The sequence below is a fragment of the Hemicordylus capensis genome, chromosome 1 (assembly GCF_027244095.1).
Source record: "Hemicordylus capensis ecotype Gifberg chromosome 1, rHemCap1.1.pri, whole genome shotgun sequence".
NCBI classification, from domain to species: Eukaryota; Metazoa; Chordata; class Lepidosauria; order Squamata; family Cordylidae; genus Hemicordylus; species Hemicordylus capensis.
In genome coordinates this window covers 169,951,742-169,974,645 of record NC_069657.1, presented here as the reverse complement: position 1 = coordinate 169,974,645, position 22,904 = coordinate 169,951,742, and the positions used below count along the sequence as shown (strand labels likewise).

General features: G+C 40.3%; 1 protein-coding gene across 8 annotated transcripts in view; it reads right to left on the bottom strand.

Moving 5' to 3' along the window:
• R3HDM1 (R3H domain containing 1) overlaps positions 1 to 22,904 on the bottom strand; it is a 128,426-nt gene that overhangs the window by 32,818 nt on the left and 72,704 nt on the right. For 5 of the 8 annotated variants that reach the window (XM_053274181.1, XM_053274129.1, XM_053274142.1 and 2 more), the window contains 10 exons: positions 22,336 to 22,450; positions 21,324 to 21,402; positions 14,433 to 14,492; positions 14,206 to 14,346; positions 11,139 to 11,247; positions 10,958 to 11,053; positions 7,658 to 7,695; positions 7,521 to 7,571; positions 7,174 to 7,400; positions 1,315 to 1,569 (listed from right to left, as the gene is read on the bottom strand). In XM_053274181.1, the coding sequence (XP_053130156.1) occupies positions 1,315 to 1,569; positions 7,174 to 7,400; positions 7,521 to 7,571; positions 7,658 to 7,695; positions 10,958 to 11,053; positions 11,139 to 11,247; positions 14,206 to 14,346; positions 14,433 to 14,492; positions 21,324 to 21,402; positions 22,336 to 22,450 (1,171 nt within the window). The remainder of the gene's footprint in view (positions 1 to 1,314; positions 1,570 to 7,173; positions 7,401 to 7,520; positions 7,572 to 7,657; positions 7,696 to 10,957; positions 11,054 to 11,138; positions 11,248 to 14,205; positions 14,347 to 14,432; positions 14,493 to 21,323; positions 21,403 to 22,335; positions 22,451 to 22,904) is intronic. The other 3 variants (XM_053274163.1, XM_053274172.1, XM_053274186.1) reach the window with 1 other exon arrangement.

Here is a 22,904-nt window from a genome sequence, read left to right as displayed (position 1 = left end):
TATTTTTTTTAAAGGATATATGATTATTATAACTTGCTTAATAACATTGTTTCATAAACATATATTATCAACAAAAACACCCAATTCATGTGCCAGGGCAACAAAGAACAACAGTTCTTAGGATTTATTACTACAGTTATCATTGAACATCTTTTTAAAAAGGGGGATCAGTACTAAGATGAATTCATTTTAAAATCACATGAAGCCTAATACACAAGTCCTCTAGCCTGGTCACCAAAGAAAAGAACTAACAAGGGAAAACCAATTGACCAAGTACTTAATTAATTAAAAACAAAACAAAACCTTAATCCTGCCTTTCTTCCATGACATAACTCAAAAACAGTGTATACAATTCCCAGGTACTGACCAGACCCAGATTTGTTTAGTTTCAGCAAGAACTGCTACATTCAATACCTGCAGACCATGTCCTGGGACCAATATCAGCACCGATAAATACACTCACTGCAAATGTTGCACTTGCCTAATCATTTATTTTTGTTGTGCTTATATTCTGCTCTGCCTCCAAGGAGTTCAAAGCAGCTTATACAGGTTTTTCAAGTGGTTAAGAGACTGCTCAGGGCCAGATATTGCTTAGTTTCAACAATATCATCTGTCTTCAGACCACTTTATGAACCACCAGCAGGTGGCAGATCAATGAGACTTTGTTACGAAGAAAAAAGCAGTCAATTAAGTTGTAATCCAATTGCAGCCCCCGATCAATATATTTCTGAAATTTTATGTCAGATGTGTTTAAAAACACCAAATGAATAAAGTCTCCCCCGAAAGCAGAAAGATGTCCTTTGAAAACACTATGGCTGACATCCTAAAGAAGAGCTCACAGAAAGACATTGTACTAGCGCAAAGTGGTTGTGCTAGCAACTTGCGCTAAGTCTGGAGCCTGCTGTGCTGCACAAGCAGGCTTGGGATGTAGGATTTCTCATTCGTTTAAAGGGAACCTTTGTGCAAAAGCAATCTAGTGCTGAAGTACAAGTCAGCAAATCCCCGTTTTCAGCGCAATTATACGTTTTTGTCCGCTAGCTGATTTTTGCTCTTTGCAAGTACTTAATCAGGATGTCAGTCAATGTCTTTAGTATTTTACACCATTTGTACATCATTCCGTATCAGGACAATTTTAACAAGGCCTTTAAGGAAGCATTAAAATACATGTTGCTGCAAAATTAAGATAGATAGATAGAGAGAAGTGGGAATGGGGAAGAAAGGCAAAAGATCACTGTGATGTCAAAACATTTTTTACACACATCATTGCAACGGTATTACACTTTTTAAAAAGGACATCCACAACTGGATACCAACCTGTTTGAGGGTTGATCAGAATACTTCCAGGTGGTATGCCTGCCGCTTCCAAGGGAAGCAAAAAGAAGCTACTGCTAGAAGGCGCCACTTGCCCACTTATGCCACCGTCAAAGGAAAGAGAACTACTAGTGCTGACAGTTGGATAGACGGCAGATGTGCCATGAGAAGGCTGGCTGAGAGCTGTGACTGGAAGAGGCTGCTGGGTGTGAGAAAGAGAACCCGTGGATGACCCTACACTACTAGAAGACTCTGAACCTAGGAAAGGAGTAACGAGAAATGGATTTTACGTAGAGACAGAGTAATATCATGCACATTAAAATATGCAGGTTGTTATTAAACGCGTACCCTTTTAATGCACAGCCTGAAACAGTGTTAAGCAGTAGCCTCCCTCCACCCGCCCCAGAGTTGCATCCACTACATGTGACATACTATGAGAATGAGGGCATGTCTTAAACTGCCTTGAACTTTGCATAGGCCTTTCCCATTCCATGCAGATATGGAAAGAGTAAAACAAAGAGGCAAGATACTATATCTGCTTTTTTTATAAGCCACAAATGGATACAGCAATGGAGGCGCAAGATGAGAAATCTAAGGTAGCCAGAGCATGAAGAAGCAGTCTTCCGTTACCTCTCAACCACTAAAACAAAGATTCCCACTTATATAGCCCACAAGAAATTTATCTGCAGAAAACTCTTCACACAAACATTCTCTCCCTTTTATTAAACGATATTGTTAACGTAAAGGTAATTACAATGAGCATGTTTGAGCCAAAATTAAGCCATGCCGATTTCAATGGGAATATTAAGAATGTACTTAAAGGTTTTCCCACAGACAGCAATGGGACTTAAAATAGCCTAACTTTAGCTCAAATATTTCAAATACTATGTAATAAAGCAAGGAAAATCAATGCACACATCTAAGAAATGACAATAATTCAACAACTTCTATATAATCTATTAAAAAAGAAATAGGAGGTGCAATTACATTTCTCATTTTAAATTATGCAGCTGACCTGAAGCTTTGTTTTTTAATTAATAGATGAGTGGCTTTTGATGAAAAAAAGGTTTTTACTTTGATATGATCTGCTATATGAAGATTTTAAAAAAATGTGATGTTGTTGTTAACAGTCTTATTTTGTAGTGGTGGACCAAACTAGTAGACTACAAGGGTGTCCTGCAACATGATGTAACATTTATGAAGCTGTGGGGGAAAACATGTATTAGCATTAATTGCATTCCAATCAAGCCACTTGCTATAAACACTTTGTTTATCGAGGACAATCTTCCAGCTCATGTGACAAACTGGATTTTGACTGATAGTGTAATGAAAATTTAAGCCTCAATTTTTAAAATTAACATTGTCTATGAAATCTGCAGTTAGCAGTTTGTGAGCAAGTATGGTGTAAGTGATATTTTATAATAATGATCTGAATCACTGGATCTGTGTAAGAGTGAGCAGAGAGTGGATCAGTGACCCAGTTCCAACATATATAGAGAAGACTAGCAAGGAATGATACACTATATTGACCTTAGTCTGATCCTGCAAGGCACTGCTTACATTCTTCATTAAGAGTACACACTTAACACAGAGTAGTTATGCCTTAAGATTAACTCTGTGAAGAGATCCTGGGTAGAGACTCTTGCTTTGTAAATTTAACACCCATTGGTAGACCACAGAGATTCTGGCAAAAAGCAAACCTCCATCCAAAAACACCATGCAAGATGAAGTCAGACTGCTCCTGATGTAGAACAGAATAGCTTCCCATCCAACATGGGATCTTCTCGAATTATCCCCCCCCCCCGCCCCGCTCCATCAATTTACAGTTGAGTGCTCATCTCATGGTGAGAAACAACATTTTACAGAAGAGGTTTTAAAAAAGTTGTATGTATTTACTTGTGAAATACCCATTAAAATGCCTAGGAGGGAAAGGGGAAGAAAGGGGATGCATTCCAACAATCATCATAAAGAAGCAAGGCAAGGCCTGGAGAAGCACCTGCGTTGTGATAATTTAGCATTGATATTATGAAAGCATTTTGGTTGTCAGGTCCAGACATAGAAGAATGGCTGCTTTCTCACCCAGTGGTTGACTGAAAAGGCTCCTGTGAACTCCTGCAGCTTTTACCTTAGAGTTCTAGGTGAAGAAATGGATCCAGGAGCATTTCAAAACCATGAGTGGCCAGGTCATGTCTGGATTGACTGTCAGTCTCTGAACAGTAAGTAAGAATAAGCACTAAGACTGCAAGAGTTAGGTGTGATAAAAATTGATAAAGTGTCGGGGTACCAGTAAGTCTGCAAATCTCAACTGCAGCCTCACCTATTTGTTGAGATTGAAAGGAAAGATGAGATGGAACCCAGAGTGATTAGTAAAGAAAGGTCTGAAAGGGGGATGAGTAAATGCTCAGTACCACTTTCGGAAGTGTACCTACCAGGAATAGTTGAATACAGCCCAGTGGATTACTACTAAGTAGCCCAGATTCATATAACAAACAGGGTCATCATTTCCTTTGACTACCTGCATGGCTGTAAAGAAAGGCCACAAGCAGCATTTGTGTGTTATCCTCTTGGGTTCTCAGGAAGCCAAGAGTTTAAGAGCACTAGAAGCTCAGGGACCACCTGTTCAACAGCTTCTGCTAAAAGCTGGGAATCCAAAAAAAGTTTATTGACCTTAAAAATGGGTGGGGTTTTGTATTTGAGAAGCAACTGAGCCACTGTAAAGTGGAAATGATCCAGCACTTTATGCTCCGGAGGTTCAAGCAGCAAAGAGCTCAACTCCCAGATTAGCCCCTCTGGTTTATGAAGACTAATTTCTAACTCTCAGTTGGTCATTATCACAAGAATCCATTCCACATCTGTAAGAAGTATTTTAAAACTGGTTCGTATTAACAAACGTTGAGCCTCTCATAGCCCAAGCTTTGTCAAGCAGCTAACCTCCAAAATAATGCCAAATGATTTTATCCAGAAAGTAACTGTTTTCAAATGGAGATTGCCCAAATTTAGGTATAATGAATAAGCAGCTGCCTCATGCCAATGCCTCATGCCATTGGTACATCTAGCCCAGGGCTGCTCAACTTCAACCCTCCTGCAGATGTTGGCCTACAATTCCCATAATCCCTGGCTACTGGCCACTGTGTCTGGGATTATGGGAGTTTTAGTTCAAAAACAGCTGGGGGCCTAAGTTGAGCAGTCCTGATCTAGCCTATAGTGTTTGTTCTGACTGGAAGCAGCTTCCAGGGTTTTAGGCCAGCCATACAACTAGAGATGCCAAGGATTGAACCTAGACAAAGTTTGTGCTCTCAGAAAAACCACTCAGCTGTGGTCTCACATATTTACAAAAATATTCAATATCTAGAAAGTACTACGAGGTAGTGCTTTACAGACAACATGGCCATAGAAGAAGAAAGGTTTTCTAGATTGCTGTTGCCACTATAATATATGTCACATTTTTCATTACAGCACAAATCAAATGCCAAGTACCTTCCTTGGCTTTCCCTCAAAATACACTTTGTCCAGGGTAACTATGAAGCTGAAGTAAGACGAGAGGTGATCCAGCTGCGGCCATGCAATTCATGCAATTAATGCTGAAGATGGTGTTGGGATTGATCATGGGTGACCTGGGCTCAAATTCTTGCTCAGCCATGACACACAAAATGATAAAATATTTTAGCCTAATCTGGTTTACAGATTTGCTTTGAAGACTGATGAGAGATGATGATGCAAAATGCTTTCTAGACTGAAGACTACTGAGAAATAATGCCAGTTTTCCCACAGTCTTGTTGGCAGCATGATCAAGTTGCTATTTCATCACGATCATGTTCACTAGGTATAAAACCTCTTGAGAGTTGGAGAAACATCTTATCTGACACAGGAAAGAAACAAGGCGACATGCTATCATGACAGCCTTCTTCTTTGGATATCCCTAATATTTCCAGCATTTTTTTCCTAGGCCTATCCAAACAAATCCAGTGTGATACAATTTCTCAGAGTCCTGTTATCATCCAAGAATGACCTCTAGTTCTCCAAAGAAATCCTGAGCTAATCTTAAGGAACTGGCTTCAGTACACCTATGAATCTTCACTATTGTCCAATACATCTAAGAATTTTCACTATTAACAAAACCTTCCCCCCAAAATGTGCCAGGAAACCTTGTTGTGATGGAAGCTTTTGTTATGGAAGGAAACAATGCTTTGAATGTGAAGCACAAGCTATAGTATAATGTATGGCAGGCCTATATTTCTTTACTATCACTAACGGTTCTAATTCATCTTCTGATCCTGAGCAGATTCTGGACAGTGATATCTAGCTGTGTTAAATGTTGACATAGATACCTTGCCTAATCAGGGTTTTCCCCCCAATTATGAGCAAGACTCTTGGCCTATTTCTCTATATTAGCTTATTATTCTATTATCTAAGGCAAGAACCAAAGTTTTATTTGTCACTGATCTTAAATTCAATAAGTGACAGATGAGGTAACAACTGTTGCTCTCTATCCCACCTGGATTAGATAACTGGCACTGCAATGCAAACCTATTCACTAAGGACTTGCCTCACTATTAAATATTACACTTGAGTCAAAGAGGCCCACCCCCAAAATCACTGAAAGTGTGGGCAATATTTTCACAAAAAGAAAAGCATCTATCAAAAACCACCCACTTGTTCATAGTTTTCAAGGGGTCTCCTTTTGGTGGGTTCCCCTCACCCTTCACCCCCACATGGAGAGTACTACAGAAAGGAAAAGGCTTCAGCAAAAGCCCCATTTCTTCCCATTCAAGCAATAGTTTCATTTAAAAACTATTTTCAGTCTGTATTTTCCCCACCCCATTCAAAACTGACCTCTAGCCTAGTAACAGTGATGTCACTGCGTGGCCAATCACATTTGGCTACGTAATGTCATCAAGTACAAATGAGCTCAAGTCAAGTGAGGACAACTCTTCCTGATCAGGCACTAGCTTCATTTGACTTCAGCTGAAAATTTGGCTACATGACTGTTACAGGTCGAAGTTTAAAACAAAATAGAAAACAGAAGTTGAAATAGAAGCCATTTAGGAACGCATGCTGCAGACTAAGGTACAAAAACGTAAAACCTGTTGGCCGTCTTTTAGGGAACCTTTTGGCCCCTTTTCCCAAAGTTCATTTACCATGCCAATGGTATTTACCAGAGCTCCAGTTATTAAGCCTAGAGCAAAGTCAGACCATTTGGGAGATATATATTTTATATTTATGTAGATGGCTTATTCATCTGTGATGAAGACTGCAGAATTTGTTTAAACCTCTAGTAAATAAATAAATAAATAAATACAATATTAAAATAAACCTTTAAAAAAATGGATGCATTTCTGGTTTTATAGCAAGCCCCTCCTATATTGGAATTTCATTGGGAAATAGAAAGTATACCATTTCTATTACTAAATTAGCACCAACTGAGACCTAGATGGAGTCATACCAGATTGGGGCTCAGTAAGACAACATTACACACACACACACACACACACACACACACACACCAGCAACAACTTGCAGGCACCAAAAAGTTGCATTTCAAGTGGAAATAATAGTTTGAACAGGATCAGCTTTCTTGCAGATCATAAATACATCAGCAGCTGTATAACTTTTCAGTAATACACTGATCAATATCACTGGTGAGAAAAAACAAATTCCAGCAACAAAGCCAAAAATTACCTAGAGTGCTTTTAAAATATAACTTCCTTCAGTCTACATTTTATTTCTCAGCAAAATCTTGGAATTCACTAGACCAGATGATCCCTGACTTTCAGTACACTTTTTCTACAGCAAGAGGAAGTTTAGAATTGAATTATATTTTCTGTATGCATATTTGCAGTACACACTAGTTTCGAATCATACCTGTCTTAGAGAGCCTGCCAGTGCTTTTGCTGCTCCCAGTGCTATCACCCCTTGTCAGAACTGAAATCCCACTGAAGCTGCTAGCTTTGGTCACAGCTGGCTTCAAATTGCGAAGGGAGCTGTCAGAGTCCGTGCTGCTCCATGGACGGGGGTCGGAATACTTCAGCTCGTTGTCTGTACTACTTTGAAGGCTGTTGGCAGACCTCCCTGAAGCATCCTTATTGACTCTGTAATTCACAAACTTAGCTTTTAAACATAAGCATTGTTTGTAAAATAAAAGAAAATGTGAAATCCACGCAAAATGTTTTGGATTAAAAAATGTATATATATATATTTTTTTCCAATACCTAAATATTTGCCGTCTTTGCTGGGTACTATTGGCTTCTTCCTCTTGGATTCTGTTGGCATGTTCAATAAAATAGTAGCTTAATATTGTATTAGTATAAAACAAATAGGAATGTGTTTAAATATTGACTGCGCTTACCTTTTGTCAATAATGTAATTCTCTTGGGAACACAGCGACTGAGAAAGAAACAGTGTAGAATAAAAATCACAATAGTTAACTATTTGTATTATCAAGACCAAGTGTTTTGGATACTAGATTGAAAAGAAAGCAGAAACACATTCACGCAAAAGTGAGAAATGTAAGATGTCCTCTGTCCATTCAAGATATAGGAACAGATGATGGGTAACACCATTCAAAGGATCGCTTACTTGTTTGTTTGTTTGTTTGTTTATTTATTTATTTATTTATTTGTTAATACAATTATACTATGCACTGATGTCAAACTGTGTGAATCTTAGGAATACAGGAAGCTGCCTTATACAGAGCCAGACTATTGGTCTTGGAAAGATTCTTGACTGAAACCTTGGAGAGCTGCTGCCAGTAGGCCTGCTCAACTTAAGCGCCCCCCCCAGCAGTTTTTGGACTACAGCTTCCATAATCCCCAGCCACAGTGGTCAATAGTCAGGTATGATGGAAGTTGTAGGCCACCATCAGGAAGGCTGAAATTGAGCGGCCCTGGCATAAACAACACTAAGCTTGATGAATTTATTATTGTTGTTGTCGTCATCTACACCTACTGGCAGTTACTCTCCAAGGTTTCAGGCAGGAATCTTACCGAGCCCTAATTGGAGAAGCCAGAAATTGAAACTGGGACCTTCTGCATGCAAAGCAGGTGCTCTATCACTGAGCTGGGGTCTCATCTTTTAAGTGCATATTTAACTAACACAGCAAATGGAAGAATCAGGAGAAGAAACATGTCTGCTACCCAACACCATCTGCATGCTGACCAATCTTTTCCTAGTGCCATTTTCAAAGGAGCTTCCTATATTCATGGACAGACAGGCAGAATAAAGTAGGTCTCATATATTCCTTGCCTCAGTGTCCTTTACACTTGATCCTAGGAGAACATGTACATGCAGATCTGTGTATTATTGTTTATTCATTCTAAAAATGAATGTTTTTGTAAAATATTGTTTATTCAAAAATATTTTAATATTTTTAAATAAAATATTGTTTATTTAAAGACAAATTCAAGCCAACTGCTGACCCCCATTCAGGGGCCCACATTTTTGTTCTCTGCAGTGAGTATTCCATCATCTTCTAGCAAGAGTGACAAAAGGAGGCCTAATCCTTCTTTCCAGCATGGACTTGGGTAGGGACTGGACTATTTCTACTGTTGTGCTGAATTTTGAAGGATGCAGGGAAGATCTCTATGTACTTTTTCCAGCTCTACACTGGAGAGAACATCTGGGATTGACCATTTTGGTGCTGGATGGGTTAAAGCAGCCCAAATGCCTTGCCTAATGCTTGCCAAACAAATACTAGATTTGTGGAGCTGGGCAGTTAAGGTGCATCTAGCACCAAAAGCAGCTTCTGCTTTCCCTCAACTCTAGAAAAGGTTGCAGCTGGTCATTCTGGTACCAGACAGCAGAAGCACCTTGTCCACTCAGCATTAAGACAATCTCTTGTTCTCCTTCCAACATCAAACTGGCAGTGCAAGGACCATTCCTGCCCCAACCCCTTTCTCCAGCTCAGATTAGAGCTGGGAAAACAGAAAAGCATCTTGAACTTGCAAGGTCAGGGGATAAGGCTGCAATTCAGTGTACAGCTGAGAGTGAGCTCCACAAGACAATGCACTGGATTGCACTGAGGGGGTGGGAATCCTGGTGTCTACACATTTTGACTTGGCTACCAAGGCTATTCACGTGGGGACCATTTCTTCCATTCTACCTCTCTACCTCTCAACCATTGGCTTCTGCTCTTATGAGATCTTAAGATATATATGAAAGCCTCAAGCAATCCCGCAATCATCATGTAAAGAAGATGGATGTCTGAGCCTACCCTAACAACTGTGAGAAGATTAAAGGTTAGCAAAAATCAAATATGGAAAATGGTGTCCTCTTCAGGAGAAGAAGGGTTAATCTAGGGCAGGCATCCCCAAACTGCGGCCCTCCAGATGTTGCTGAACTACAACTCCCAGCATTCCTAGACACAATTTTTTGTGGCTGGGTATGCCGGAAGTTGGAGTTCAGCAACATCTGGAGGGCCGCAGTTTGGGGATGCCCAATCTAGGGCCTCAGGGGCACAATAGGACTGTCAGTGCTACTATGGCTAAAAAACTAAATAAATGCAACTTCAACTCCTGCTATCCCCCATTCCTTTCTGCAGAATGTATAAGCATTCACATGTTGCATCAGTAAGTAGTAAAAACACACATGTACACATAACTCAATTATTATAGACTTCAGTCCCATTCCTTAGGACTCCAGTTACAGTTTCCTACAATACAAAAAGGCTAATTGCTTGGAATCCTAAAGTTTTAATTTGGATTTGGCCTTTAGGAATGAGAGAAATCAATGCACTGGATGTTCAAATGTCAGGAATCAAAATTTAAAGACACGACTGGAATGACCCATTAGTATTCCTGAATTTGTTTGCCACTGTTCCTTATTTGGGTACCATTTTCCTGGCAAGAAAGTAAGAATAATGATTGCTTCTCAGCTTCTCCCACCATCCTTTTAATGTTATCTTAGTACTGCACTGATTATTATATTAGTTAATTATATTTTTATACCGCCTCATCCAGAGGCTCTGGGCAGTGTACAACAACCAAACAAAAAGCCACATCAGTTAAAACAATCAGCTAAAAGCAAGTTTTTAAAACAATTAAAAACCATTAAAAACAGTTAAAATTATTCAAAACAACTTAAAAACTCTGGAAGGCCAGGTCAAACAGATAAGTCTTAAGGGCTCTATTGAAGGCCAACAATGATCTCAAACCACAAATTTCTGTCAGGTGTGTATTCCATAGCCCAGAAGCAGCTACAGAGAAGACCCGGTTCCAAGAGACCACCAGACATACTGGTGGTAACTGGAGTTAACATGCAGTGGGGATCATACAGAAGGCGGCGCTCTAAGGTAACTTGGACCTAAGCTGTTCAGGGCTGTAAAAGGTAATAACCAGCACTTTGTATTTTGCCTGGAAACATATTGAAAGCCAGTGCAACTGTTTAAGAGCAGGAATAATATGGTCTCTCTGGATTACCCCCGAGATCAAGCTGGCTGTCACATATTGAACTAATATCAGTTTCTCAACTGATTTCACTAAATAAAGGTTAAATAGCAAGATTTTTTCATACTATTACCCAATTCATATCAAAGTAAGGATGATTTAAAAAGTAGAAATATTCTTACTAAGTATTATGGATCACATATACATACTACCCTCATTGTTGTCACAGAGTCAAAGATGCTATAAACAATCCTTATAATACCTACATCTTGTGCAAATATTCGTTCTCTAGCTCTCTGGTACTCTTCTTCTCGTTCTTCTATAGATTTGCTTCTTCTGTCCTCTTTTAATCGTATTCGCATCTAAATTAAATAAGTTGTTAATTGCCAATTTCCACTGCACAATACAAGTGTTTAGTCAAGACAACTCTATGGGTTCAACATTTACCTGATTATCATCTTTGTCTAGACTAGAGTTCTCTCTTTTAAGGATGTACCGCTTTTGAAAATCTTCGCTTTTTTCATCTTTTATATGTTCACAAAACTTCTGGTCAGGTCTTTAAAAAAAATGATCAAGATAAAACAAATCAGGATAGATATGAAGAGAGGTTGTTTGGATTTTCTAAAGTGTTAAGTTGGATATGGCCTTTAGGACCAAGATAAATTTATGTGTATGGACCTTTAGGTTTGTACAAGATAAAACCCATCATCTGTAAGAATGACAGAAGACAACTTTTGCACCTGTACACTGGACCATTCCCATCAACAAATATAGTATCAAAACACCATGCAAAATATTAGCAGGGGGAGAGTAACTGGCCCTATCCACCCCCAGCACAGTACCTCCAGTGACTGTTGCTGGTGTCCATCTTATGTTTCTTTTAGATTGTGAGCCCTTTGGGGACAGGGATCCATCTTATTTATTTATTATTTCTTTGTGTAAACCGCCCTGAGCCATTTTTGGAAGGATGGTATAGAAATCAATCAAATAAATAAATAAATGTGTTTTTTTCCTTATTTGCTAATTTCAAAAAGTTTTGAGGTAGTCTTTGGGAGTTAGTATGTTCCTTTATTCATATTTTTAGATACATGATCTTGGTGCAAAGAAAAAAAAGTCTACTGCTAAAGTCAGTATTTAATGTGTGGGTAATGAGAAATTTTTGAGCCCATCACAAGTAAGAATTGGTTATTGAGGAAGCCCTTCCATTTGTCTCCCCTCCCTGGTTGTAGGAACAGAGCCAGGAAGAGAGGGAAGAAAGGGCACAGGAACAAACCCCTATATTTCATGGTGGGGGTGATAAAAGTTGACATTCTTTTCCAACAAACCTTTAGACATCCAAACAACATGGCACCAAACATGGCATATAATTTGATACATTTCCAAACAGTAACGGTAACTATGTGTTGAGGTGCATTGCACACACATGTTCTGTATTTGTCTTCCCAAATTCTGTTACTTAACAGATTTACATAAAAGCAGAATCAGGATACTTCTTAACTACTGAACTGCATTATAATTAACAAAAAGCCTCCCAGATTTTACCTAAGAGTTACTGGATGCCCATATGTAATTAGCAGGCACTTCAGAGAACCTTTAGACTGTCTTACCTCTTTTCTCTTAAAGGTCCCTGAATTTACTGCCCTGCAATCACCACTCCACTGAGTCGTCCCAGTGTGCACTGGGTGGATGATGTCATTAACAGCACTGATCGGCACTGGAGCGGGGAATCTGCCTATGAGGAAAAGGCAAGTTGGGTTTTATTCAATATGGAGCAGATCTCCAAGGTTTTCTTGCTAAATTCTTATTTTATATCTCAAGAGATTTAAAATAAGAACACTGAAAACCTTTAAAAATAAATTTACATAGTCTATTGGTTATATGAAATGCCTGCTAATTGTTATTAGGGCTTCCAGACATCAGCCTAGGTTTTAAAAATATCAAAAATCCTTTTCACAGTAATAGTCTCGTCTGTTAGTGTAGCTCTTTCTTCAAATCCCCAAAAATCTTCATCAATTAGGTGTCAAAGTTATCTATTTAAGGACAGACAACCTCACATAAAGGGTTTAGCAAGCGAATACATATTGTTATCTTTTGTATATAAAGTAATAAAGCACATCTTAAATACGATTCTCTTTGAAGAAAGATTTTGCTGTGTACCCATTCCGTTTACTGACAGAAACAAGGGACATGTGTGGGTTAGATAGCTGAAGCAAAGAAAAAAAGAACTAATGGCAGGAGTGAAATGAAAGCTTTCCTAATAGCTAGGACTATGCTTTATCCATGGCTTAACAACTAAAGATACATACTAAACTTAGCGTAAAGTGTATGGAGACTATTAGATGCTTGTGACTGAAAACAGAGAAATAATTTGTGGGAAGGGGAACTGCATGTGCAGCTATAGCTTTGCAACAATTGTTCTCCCCTAAAAAGTGAGCTGATACCAATGTTTTAAAAAGGTGCTAAACAAAAAGAGTGAAGGCTGGATTTTCAAGAGAGATCAATGTGGTGTGCATGAATTCTGAAAATACGAAGTACTTTTTTCAGTATTCTTGGCAATTACTAAAAATGTACATTGCTCAACACGTTTCCTCTCTGGCCTTCATACTCTAGTCTAGCCCCAAAAAATCTATTTTCACACTTTTAATACCACTTTTTAAAAAGGGGTCAAGGAGGACAAGACCTATATAAAAACATAAGCAGTTCTTTTAAAAAAAGGGCAGCTGAATCTAATTAAAACACATATTGTATCTAATTCAAACACATATAATTCAAACAAACACCAGGAGCCCCTGGTGGTGCAGTGGTAAAACTGCCACCCTGTAACCAGAAGGTTACAAGTTCGATCCTGACCAGGGGCTCAAGGTTGACTCAGCCTTCCATCCTTCCAAGGTCAGTAAAATGAGTACCCAGAATGTTGGGGGCAATATGCTAAATCATTGTAAACCGCTTAGAGAGCTCCGGCTATAGAGAGCGGTATATAAATGTAAGTGCTATATTCCAATCACTCTGCCTTCAGTAACCAACAGCTTTTGGTGTCTAATACCCATTGTAAGGAAAAGCTTCTTCTGGGAACCCAAGTTGTTCTAATAATGCCTACATTAGTTCAGTGCAAAAAATAATTATTATTTTAACAATGAGATGAGAGAGGAACAGCATTGGAGGAATTTCTAGACAATCTATGAAATCATGGACTCGGGGAGAAGGGGTGTCCCTGAAAGCAGAAAAGGGCTTTTGTTGGTTATAGTTACTACCACAACATTAATGGTGCCTTTTAGCATGGTGAGGAGATGAAATTAAACAAATACAGTACCACTAAAGTTGCTACACATGGGAATATTTAAGTATCTGGTTCAATCCAGGTTTTATGAATTGCTTTTATCAGGTAAAGGACAGGAACTTAAGCCTTTTTCTAGACACTATCATATCACCTTGGTCATTAGGCTAAAACCTTTCTATCATCCAGGACATCCAGACAACTGGACTGCTTGATTAATGAAAAAGAACCCTAACTTACATTCTTGTATTGCTGGTTTTATTTACTATAACCGACTTCCCACTCTGGTCCACATTGTGCTCCAGTCCAAAGTAAGCAGCCACTCTGTGCAATAACATTCTATGGTAAGAGGTCATGGGGGGAAATTTCTTTCGTGGCATTCTGAAAAGAAGTAGTATGTTTAGTTTTACATACGCTACTATATCACACACAACATTTCAAAATTCTTTAAAACTTATCACACTTACTCATTATTACCAATGAAATCTAAGATTTCCTGTTCTAATTTCAGCAGCATCATTCTGTCCCTGGAAAGCAGAAATATGGAGAGGGCATCATATAGCAAATGCAAACACGTCCAGCAATAGTAAGCAAATTATACTTTCTAAAAGGATTCCCCCCAAATCTCAAGTCTCTGAAAAGATATTCCAACATCAACAAGAGAGGGAAGCTGTGCTGCTAATACTTGGTACTTTCCTCATCTCTTCTGACTTTCAAAAATTCTGCGAGCTTATAAAAATTGGTTTTATTTGGGTTTTACATTGTATAGGTTTGAACAGCAAATATAAACAAAAGATGCACCTGTCTAAGGAAAAGTGTGCTCAGCCATGGAGTTCTCTCCATACACTCATACAGCCCAATCTAACTCACAAAGTTGCTGTGAGGATAAAATCGGATAACCTCCATGAATGAAGAAAGGGCATAATATTGAAATAAAGAAGTGGGTAGTTTTAGAAATGTAGAACAGTGTCTTGGGTGCTTAGTGGTGGAAAGACTGTTAGTTTTAGCAACAGACAAACCCAATGCAGTAACATGAACAAGCCTAGGAAGTGTTTAAAAACATGGTATACATGTTTATGATATACTGGCTGGCATCCTAACTAACAAAGTGTAGCACTCCCAACACCAGCACCCACAAAACATTAGTCCCCATGTTGGTCTGCTGCATTCCGAATTACAGGAGCATTTCTGTTCTTGTGTAAGAGAGCGCATGCTTCGGAAGCACAGCAAAACAGTGCAGGGGCTAGCACAGCATGGGTGTTGATGTTTGGAATGATATTAGGAGTGTCATGTTCTGTTAGTCAAGAAGTCCACCAGGTAGTGTCAAACTGGACATGCAATAAGGCAGTTCATTGGCCGGAAAACTGGGTAAGAAAGGCATCCTAGCAAGCTTTGGGAGTTGTGTGAGTGCCTGATTTTTGATTGTGTGTGAGCAAACAACTATGTAGGAGGAAGAGGGAGTGACTGCGTTTGAGAGGGGAGCTGGGCAGGACAGCTTTTCCTCCTACCTTGTAAAAAAAAATGGGTATGAGAGTTGGGTAGGGCAGCACTGTCCTACCCAGATCCCCCCGCCTCTCTCTCTCTCTCTCTCACACAACCACACCCAGAACCCCACTAGGTTTTTATTTGCACATAATCAAAAATCAGGAGTGTGCGTAACTCCTAAAGCTGGGTAAGACACTTGTCCTACTGAATTTATGGTTGTGAGAACAAGTCTAGTCTTGAGACAGGCAGTGCTGAGGGGGTCTCAATGTGTGGATGAGACAGTGGTGCTAGGAGGAGGGGTTTAGACATATTAGGCACTGAGGTACATTTTGGGGCAAGCAAAGCCTGTACAAAAGGTATGGGCTCCACTTGAATCATGATGGAACCAGACTGCTGATACGTAAAATTAAAAAAAGGTCACAGAGCAACTTTTAAAATAACACCTTGCTGACAAGGTGCTGACAGGGGAAATTGTTTGCCAAACCAGAGATTTTATTTATTTATTTGATTTTCATACCGCTCTTCCAAAATGTCTCAGGGTGGTTTACAATCAAAACAGTAAATAGCTAAAACACAATATAACAACAATTAACAATTTAAAAACAATTTAAAACAACAATTAAACAGTCGCAGTAATTAAAAACCCTGAAACCGGGTTAAAATATTAAAACCGATTTTAAAACCCTGGAAAACCAGGCCAAACTGATACGTTTTAAGGGCTCTCCTGAAGGCTAATAGAGAATTCAAATTATGGATTTCCGTAGGGAGCGCATTCCATAGCCCCGGAGCAGCTATAGAGAAGGCCCGCCTCTGAGTTGCCACCAGACAAGCTGGTGATAACTGGAGATGAACCTCCTCAGATGACCTTAATGTGCGGTGGGGATCACGCAGAAGAATGCAGTTCCTGAGGTGCAAGGGTACAAACTTTTCAGATAAAGAATATAACCAGGAGTACAGCAGATGGAAACACATGCCAGCTGGTTAAAAAGGTCAAATGACAGTAAGGGAGATGGCAAATGCCAACGCCAGGTAAGAGACTTGGTGTATAGGTGTTTATATAGGTGCCAGAAGCCTCCAAGCCAAGATGGGCAAGCTGGAGTGCTTGGTTGCTAATGAAAACATAGATAGATATAGTGGGCATAATTGAAACCTGGTGACACATGAGAACTAGTGGGACACGGTTATTCCCAGATACAAACTCTACAGAAAGGACAGGGAGGGGAGGACTGTGGGTGGAGTAGCACTGTATATTAAAGAAGGGATAGAATCCAACAAGCTAGAGCAATGTTTCTCAACCTTTTTGGAGTCAAGGACTGGTAAATTACTTGTGTGGAGTTTCAAGGACTGCTATATTCTTTGTGTGCAGTTTCCCAGACCAGCAGTTAGTAAAGGGGTTTCAAATTTATTAGTACTGGCGTGCACAACTCAAATGATCTGGTGGGCCAAAACTGACCATGACTTGGCTCATGGTGGCCGAGGTCAATTTTTAGGGTGCTGATTATTAAAGTAACACTTAATATCAATCAATTAATTCAATCAAATTAAAGTGAAATTAAAATGAATTTAATCAAAATTTAACTTTTGAAGTTCTGGCAGGCCAATTAAAATACAATGAATTGAATTAAAAATTCTAATGAAATAAATACAATACAATTTGTATAAAATACATAATAAAATGCATTGTTTTTCTTTCCACCTCTGCCAAATCATCACATTTAACATGGAGCACTTGTAAGGAAAAAGAGAAGTTCTCTCATAATTTTGGTTAAGAAGAATACACTTTGATCAGAAGAGGGGGGGAGGATGGGGCAGGAAACACAGAGAGAGAGAGAGAATATGGAGAGGGGGAAAAGAAACAGGGAAATGATGGGGCAGGAGGCTTTGCAAGAGTGTGGGGGCTGCGGGCTTTATGCGAGGAGCCACCCCATCCCGCCAAACCTCCGTTCGTTTTCTTTTACATTCTGCCTCTGCGTGGCTGAGGGTGGCTGCTGGGGGGTTTGAGCCTGGAGTAGTCCTCTCCTCCCCTCTGGCAGCAGTGGCTCCCAGGGGAGAATGCAGCTGGGCGAGGCCAGGGCTGCTGCAAGCCAGAAAGGGACCAGTGGGGTCAGAGAGGAGAAGGCAGAGGCAACAATGGGTCCTGGGTGGCGGCAGCTGCTGCTGGGCAAGGTCTGGCCACCTTGGGCACCGCCGATAACCCAGCCATGGGGCAGCAGGAGCCTGGCAGCACCACAGGCAGAGACATGGGGAAGCAGCAGAATTACACAGCAGCTGCAGGCAGTGAGGAGAAGAGCAAGGAAAACTCTGCCCAAGGCCTGGCTGGAGAGCTCCACAGGCTGATACTACTGTGGGAAGGGAGGAAGAGCAGGCGCTGCTGCTGCTGCTGCCTCCTGCTACTAAGGTTGCTTGCCAAGCCCTCCTGCCCCGATCCACACGCTGCGCTCTGGAGATGTTGCTGCGCCTCCCCACCCCTGCCTGCCAAGCAAGCTTCTCTGCCTCTTGGCCTCTCACCCTCAAACCCCACAGTTTGCCTGCTACAACAAAATCTGTAGCCTCCCTGCCTATGTTTGCCAGGCCTGCCCTTCTGTTTGTACTTGTAGCCACTAAACTGGTGCCCTCGACACCAATCCTGTTTATAGTAGTAGCAGCAGCAGCTTCCCTCCCATTCCCAGAGCAATTTCTCTTCCAACTGTGAGGCAAGTGTGAGGCACGCCTGCACAGTGGAAAGATCATCGCAGCTGTGTTGCGATGGGAGCTGCTGCTGCCGCCCCACTGGGCAGGGTGGGGTGGGGTGGCAGCAAGGATGAAGGACTGTTCCTGGCTCACCCCCCTGGCAGCCACCCCTCGGCAGTAGAAATGTAAAGAAGATTTAAAAATAAATACACCAAGGTTCAGTGTCTGGTCAGGAAGGGGGGACAAGCAGAAATTTTTGTGTGGGGGTAGTTCCTTCCCTGGCGCAGACCGGCACCGGTCCCCGGACCGGTGGTTGAGTAACACTGAGCCAGAGAACCTAGGAGGACTGGAGTCCTCCACAGAATCATTATGGGTGACAATACGAGGACTGAACGGAAGTGTGTCACTAGGGATGTGCTACCGCCCTCCACATTAAAACGCTGTGAGTGACCTGGAGTTGGAGAAGCAAATCAGAGAGGTGTCAAAGAGAGACAGAGCTTTACTAATGGGTGACTTCAATTACCCTCACACAGACTGGGGAAATTCATGCGTGAGTATTGACAAAGACACCAAATTTCTAGATGTGCTAACTGCCTGTGCATTAGAACAGTTGGTTGCGGAACCAATCAGAGAGACTGTGACTTTGGACTTAATCCTGAGTGGTGCCCAGGACCTGATGCAAGATGTCAGAGTTGTAGAACCACTGGGTAACAGTGACCATAGTATGGTCCAATTCAGCTTATACATGAGTGGAGCATTGCCAAGGAAGTCCAACACAAATGTGTTGGACTTCAGAAAGAGGAAACTTGTCAAAAATGAGGGGACTGGTAAAAGGAAGCTGAAAGAGAAAGTCAGGAGGTTGAAATCACTCTGGATAACATGGAATTTATTTAAATCCACAATAATAGAAGTTCAGTTGGAATGTATACCAAGGAGGAGGAAAAGCACCACCAAGTTCAGGAGGACACCAGCGTGGCTAACAAGTAGAATCAGGGAAGCTATAAAAGCTAAGAAGATTTCCTTCAGAAAATTGAAGTTCTGTCCAAATGAAGAGAACACAAAGGAACATAAACTCTGGCAAAAGAAATGCAATAGAGAGTTTGAGGAGCAGATAGCTACAAGTGTCAAGGGGAATAACAGAAACTTCTTTAAACATATCAAAAGCAGAAAATCTGCCAGAAAAGTGGTTGGACATGATGGAGATTATTAAGGAGTACAGAGAGATTGCAGAGAAACTGAATGAGTTCTTTGCATCTGACTTCACGCCAGAGGATACTGACCATATACCTGCTCTGGAACTGAGCCTCTCAGGCTTGGGGGCTGAAGAACTGGGCCAATTTGAGGTGAGGGGGAGAGGATGTTCTAAACTGCCTTGAAAAACTAAAGATTAATAAATTGAAAGGATCAGATGGAATCTACCCAAGAGTTCTGAAAGAACTCAAACGTGAAGTTGCTGATCTCCTAGGAAAAAAATATGTAACTTATCTCTACAATTAGGCTCTGTACCAGAGGACTGGAAGGTAGCGAATGTAACTCCAATTTTCAAAAAGGGATCAGGAGAGATCCAGCAAACTACAAGCTTAACGTCTGTGCCGGTTAAATTGATGGAGAGCATACTTAAGGACAAAATTGTTGAGCATATAGAAGAACAGGCCTTGCAGAAGGAGAACCAGCATGGCTTCTGTAAGGGCAAATCTTGCTCCACTAACCTTTTGGAGTTCTTTGAGAGTGTCAGGCATGTGGAAAATGGATCATGTGGATCAACAGGCATGTAGATAAATGTGATCCGGTTGACATAGTATACCTAGACTTCCAAAAAGCTTTTGACAAAAGTTATCCACTAAGTGCTCTTGAGTAAACTTAGCAGTCATGGGATGAGGGAACAGATTCATGTGTGGATTGGAAACTGGTTGAAGGACAGGAAATAGAGGATAGGCATAAATGTTCAGTTTTCATAGTGGAGGGAAGTAAGAAGTGGGATTCCCCAGGGATCTGTACTGGGACCAGTGCTCTTTAACTTGTTCATAAATTATCTAGTAGTTAGGATAAGCAGCAATGTGGCCAAATTTGCAGATGATGCTAATCTATTTAGGGTAGTGAAATCTAAAACAGATTGTGAGTAGCTTCAAAAGGATCTCTGCAAACTGGGAGATTTGGCGACAAAATGGCAAATGCGGTTCAATGTAAGCAAGTGAAGAGTGATGCATGTTGGGACAAAAAAGAACAACCACCCAACCTCAAATATACAGTGATGAGGTTTGAGCTGTCAGTGAATGACCAGGACAGAGATCTTGGGGTTATGGGAGACAGCTCACAGAAAGTGTTGACTCAGTGCACAGTCTGTGAAAAAGGCAAATTCCATGCTTGGGATCATAAGGAAGGGGATTGAAAATAAAAATGCTAATATTATAATGCCCTTACACAAATCTATGGTGCGACCAGATTTGGAGTACTGCAAACAGTTCTGGCTGTATCTTAAGAAGGACATTGTGGAGGGTGCATAAGAGGGCAACCAAGAGGATCAAGGACTGAGACCACCTTCTTTATGAGGCAAGGCTACAGCACCTGGTGATTTTTAGTTTGGAAAAGAGGCAACTATGGGGAAACATGATAGAGGTGTATAAAATTATGCAAGGAGTAGAGAGAGTCGACAGAGAAATTTTTTCACCTCTCATAACACTAGAAACAGGAGACATCCCATGAAGCTGAAGGCCAGGAAATTTAGGACCTACCAAATGAAGTATTTTTTCACACAGCACATAATTAGTCTATGGAATTCTCTTCCAGGGGATGTGGTGATGGCCACTAGCTTGGATGGCTTTAAAAGGGGCTTGGACAAATTCATGGAGAACAGGTCTATCAATGGCTACTAGTCTGGTGGCTATAGGCCACCTCCAGCCTCAGAGGCACACCACCAGTTGCAGTGGAGCAAGAGCGAGAGGGCATGCCCTCACCTCTTGCCTGTAAGCTTCTCAGAGGCATCTGGTGGAGCACTGTGTGAAACAGGATGCTGGACGGCACAGGCCTTGGGCCTGATCCAGCAGGGCTGTTCTTATGTTCTTAAGGCAGGCAGTTCAGTGTACAGAATTATATATCATTAAAAGAAATGAAACAACACACTTTGACATTCACAAACAGGGGAAAGCACAATGCATGAAAGTGAGCTGAATATATTCAACCAACACACATACACACTTGTTTACCTGGGATTGTTTTTTAACGTATTTACTAAAAACTCATGTAGATCTATACCAGTCGAATCTGTATATTCTTGACTAGAATCTAAAAAACAAAAATAAATATCTTTCAATAAAACCATATCCCTTATAAAAGCTAGCCTTTTACACATTAACAACAGAATCACTAGGTTTGGAAACTCATTGGGCTCTTTCATTAATCATGATAATTCCCCCAAATTTTATACTCCAAACCAACAACATAATTGCTTTATAAACCCAGACTATGACCCAGCTTGTACTCCAAAACATGCAGGAGCTGAAATTTTATTTATTCTTTTTAGCTTATTTCCTTAAGGAAAGCAAGCTTATGAGATCACTCGGGGGGGGGGGAAGGGTTGTGCGTGTGCCCGTCCCACTAGCAACTTTGCAATGCCAGGACTGATTTGAACCAAATTTGGTACAGCTGGAGTAACACATAGGAACACCTCATCAGTATGGTTTGTGATGATGTCATCCACCCCAATTCAAGATGGCAGACACAAGAATGTTTGAGGCGCATCTAACTTGTGAACCGGCTGATTCGGACCAAATTTGGTACAGTTGTAGGGACACTTCAGTGGCATGGTTTGTGATGACATCATCCAATGGATATGTGAACTTTTGAGATGGAAATGGGTTAACCTGTGCAGATGGCCATTATCTACTAAGATTATAGTGAAAGGAAAGCAGGCAGATTAATTCTTACCAAAACCTCTTTTTTATTCCCATCCCTCAATGCTTTTGAGGATGGGAAACAAATCCACATTCTACTTCCTATTTTCCAATATGAGTGAAAAGTATCTGTGCACTTGGCATTGGCATGATATACTGGCATGCTTTGTGTGTGCCATTGACCACATAGCTATGGCAACCATATACACTGGTAAGCTCCTGGAAGATGTTCTCAAATTTTTACAAGCATTAAGTTGTAAATACTAGAAAGAGAGACAGAACTAGATTTATGTAGTTTAAAAACACAGAATAATAGATAGCAAACCTCTTGATAACATTTTCTTGGGTAATCTGTCAGTCGATTTTTCTTTTTCAGTTTCATCTTTCAAGGGTTTCTCTTCTTTTTCAAAAGACTGTATCAGCTGGATCTGAATTTTCTCCTGTTAAAAAAATAAAAATCAACGTTTTCCCCAAGAAAAATGACCACAATGAATACCATGTCAGTTTATGCAAATATAACCCTACCAGGGAACACAGGATATTGGTTACAGTCTAGGAATGCAATCAGACAGACTTGTCTTTGAACCTCTTAAAATATAATTACCGAATTCATGCACATAGGAAATGGAATTATTTAGCAAGTGTCTCAAACAAAAGAAATATGAAATTGACTGATTTATTGATTTACTTGTACAAAACCACCATAAGGCCAAGCCTATGTGGAAAATTTCCACAAAATATAGATTTCAATTTTTGGAGAGAAAAAATTGTTTTATAGACACAAACTCAAATAATAAGTTTGATTATTATTTTAAGAATGAATTTTTCTCCATAAAAATAGAGATAATAATTTAGTCCAAGTTTCTATACAGCAAATAATATTTCTCCTTCCAT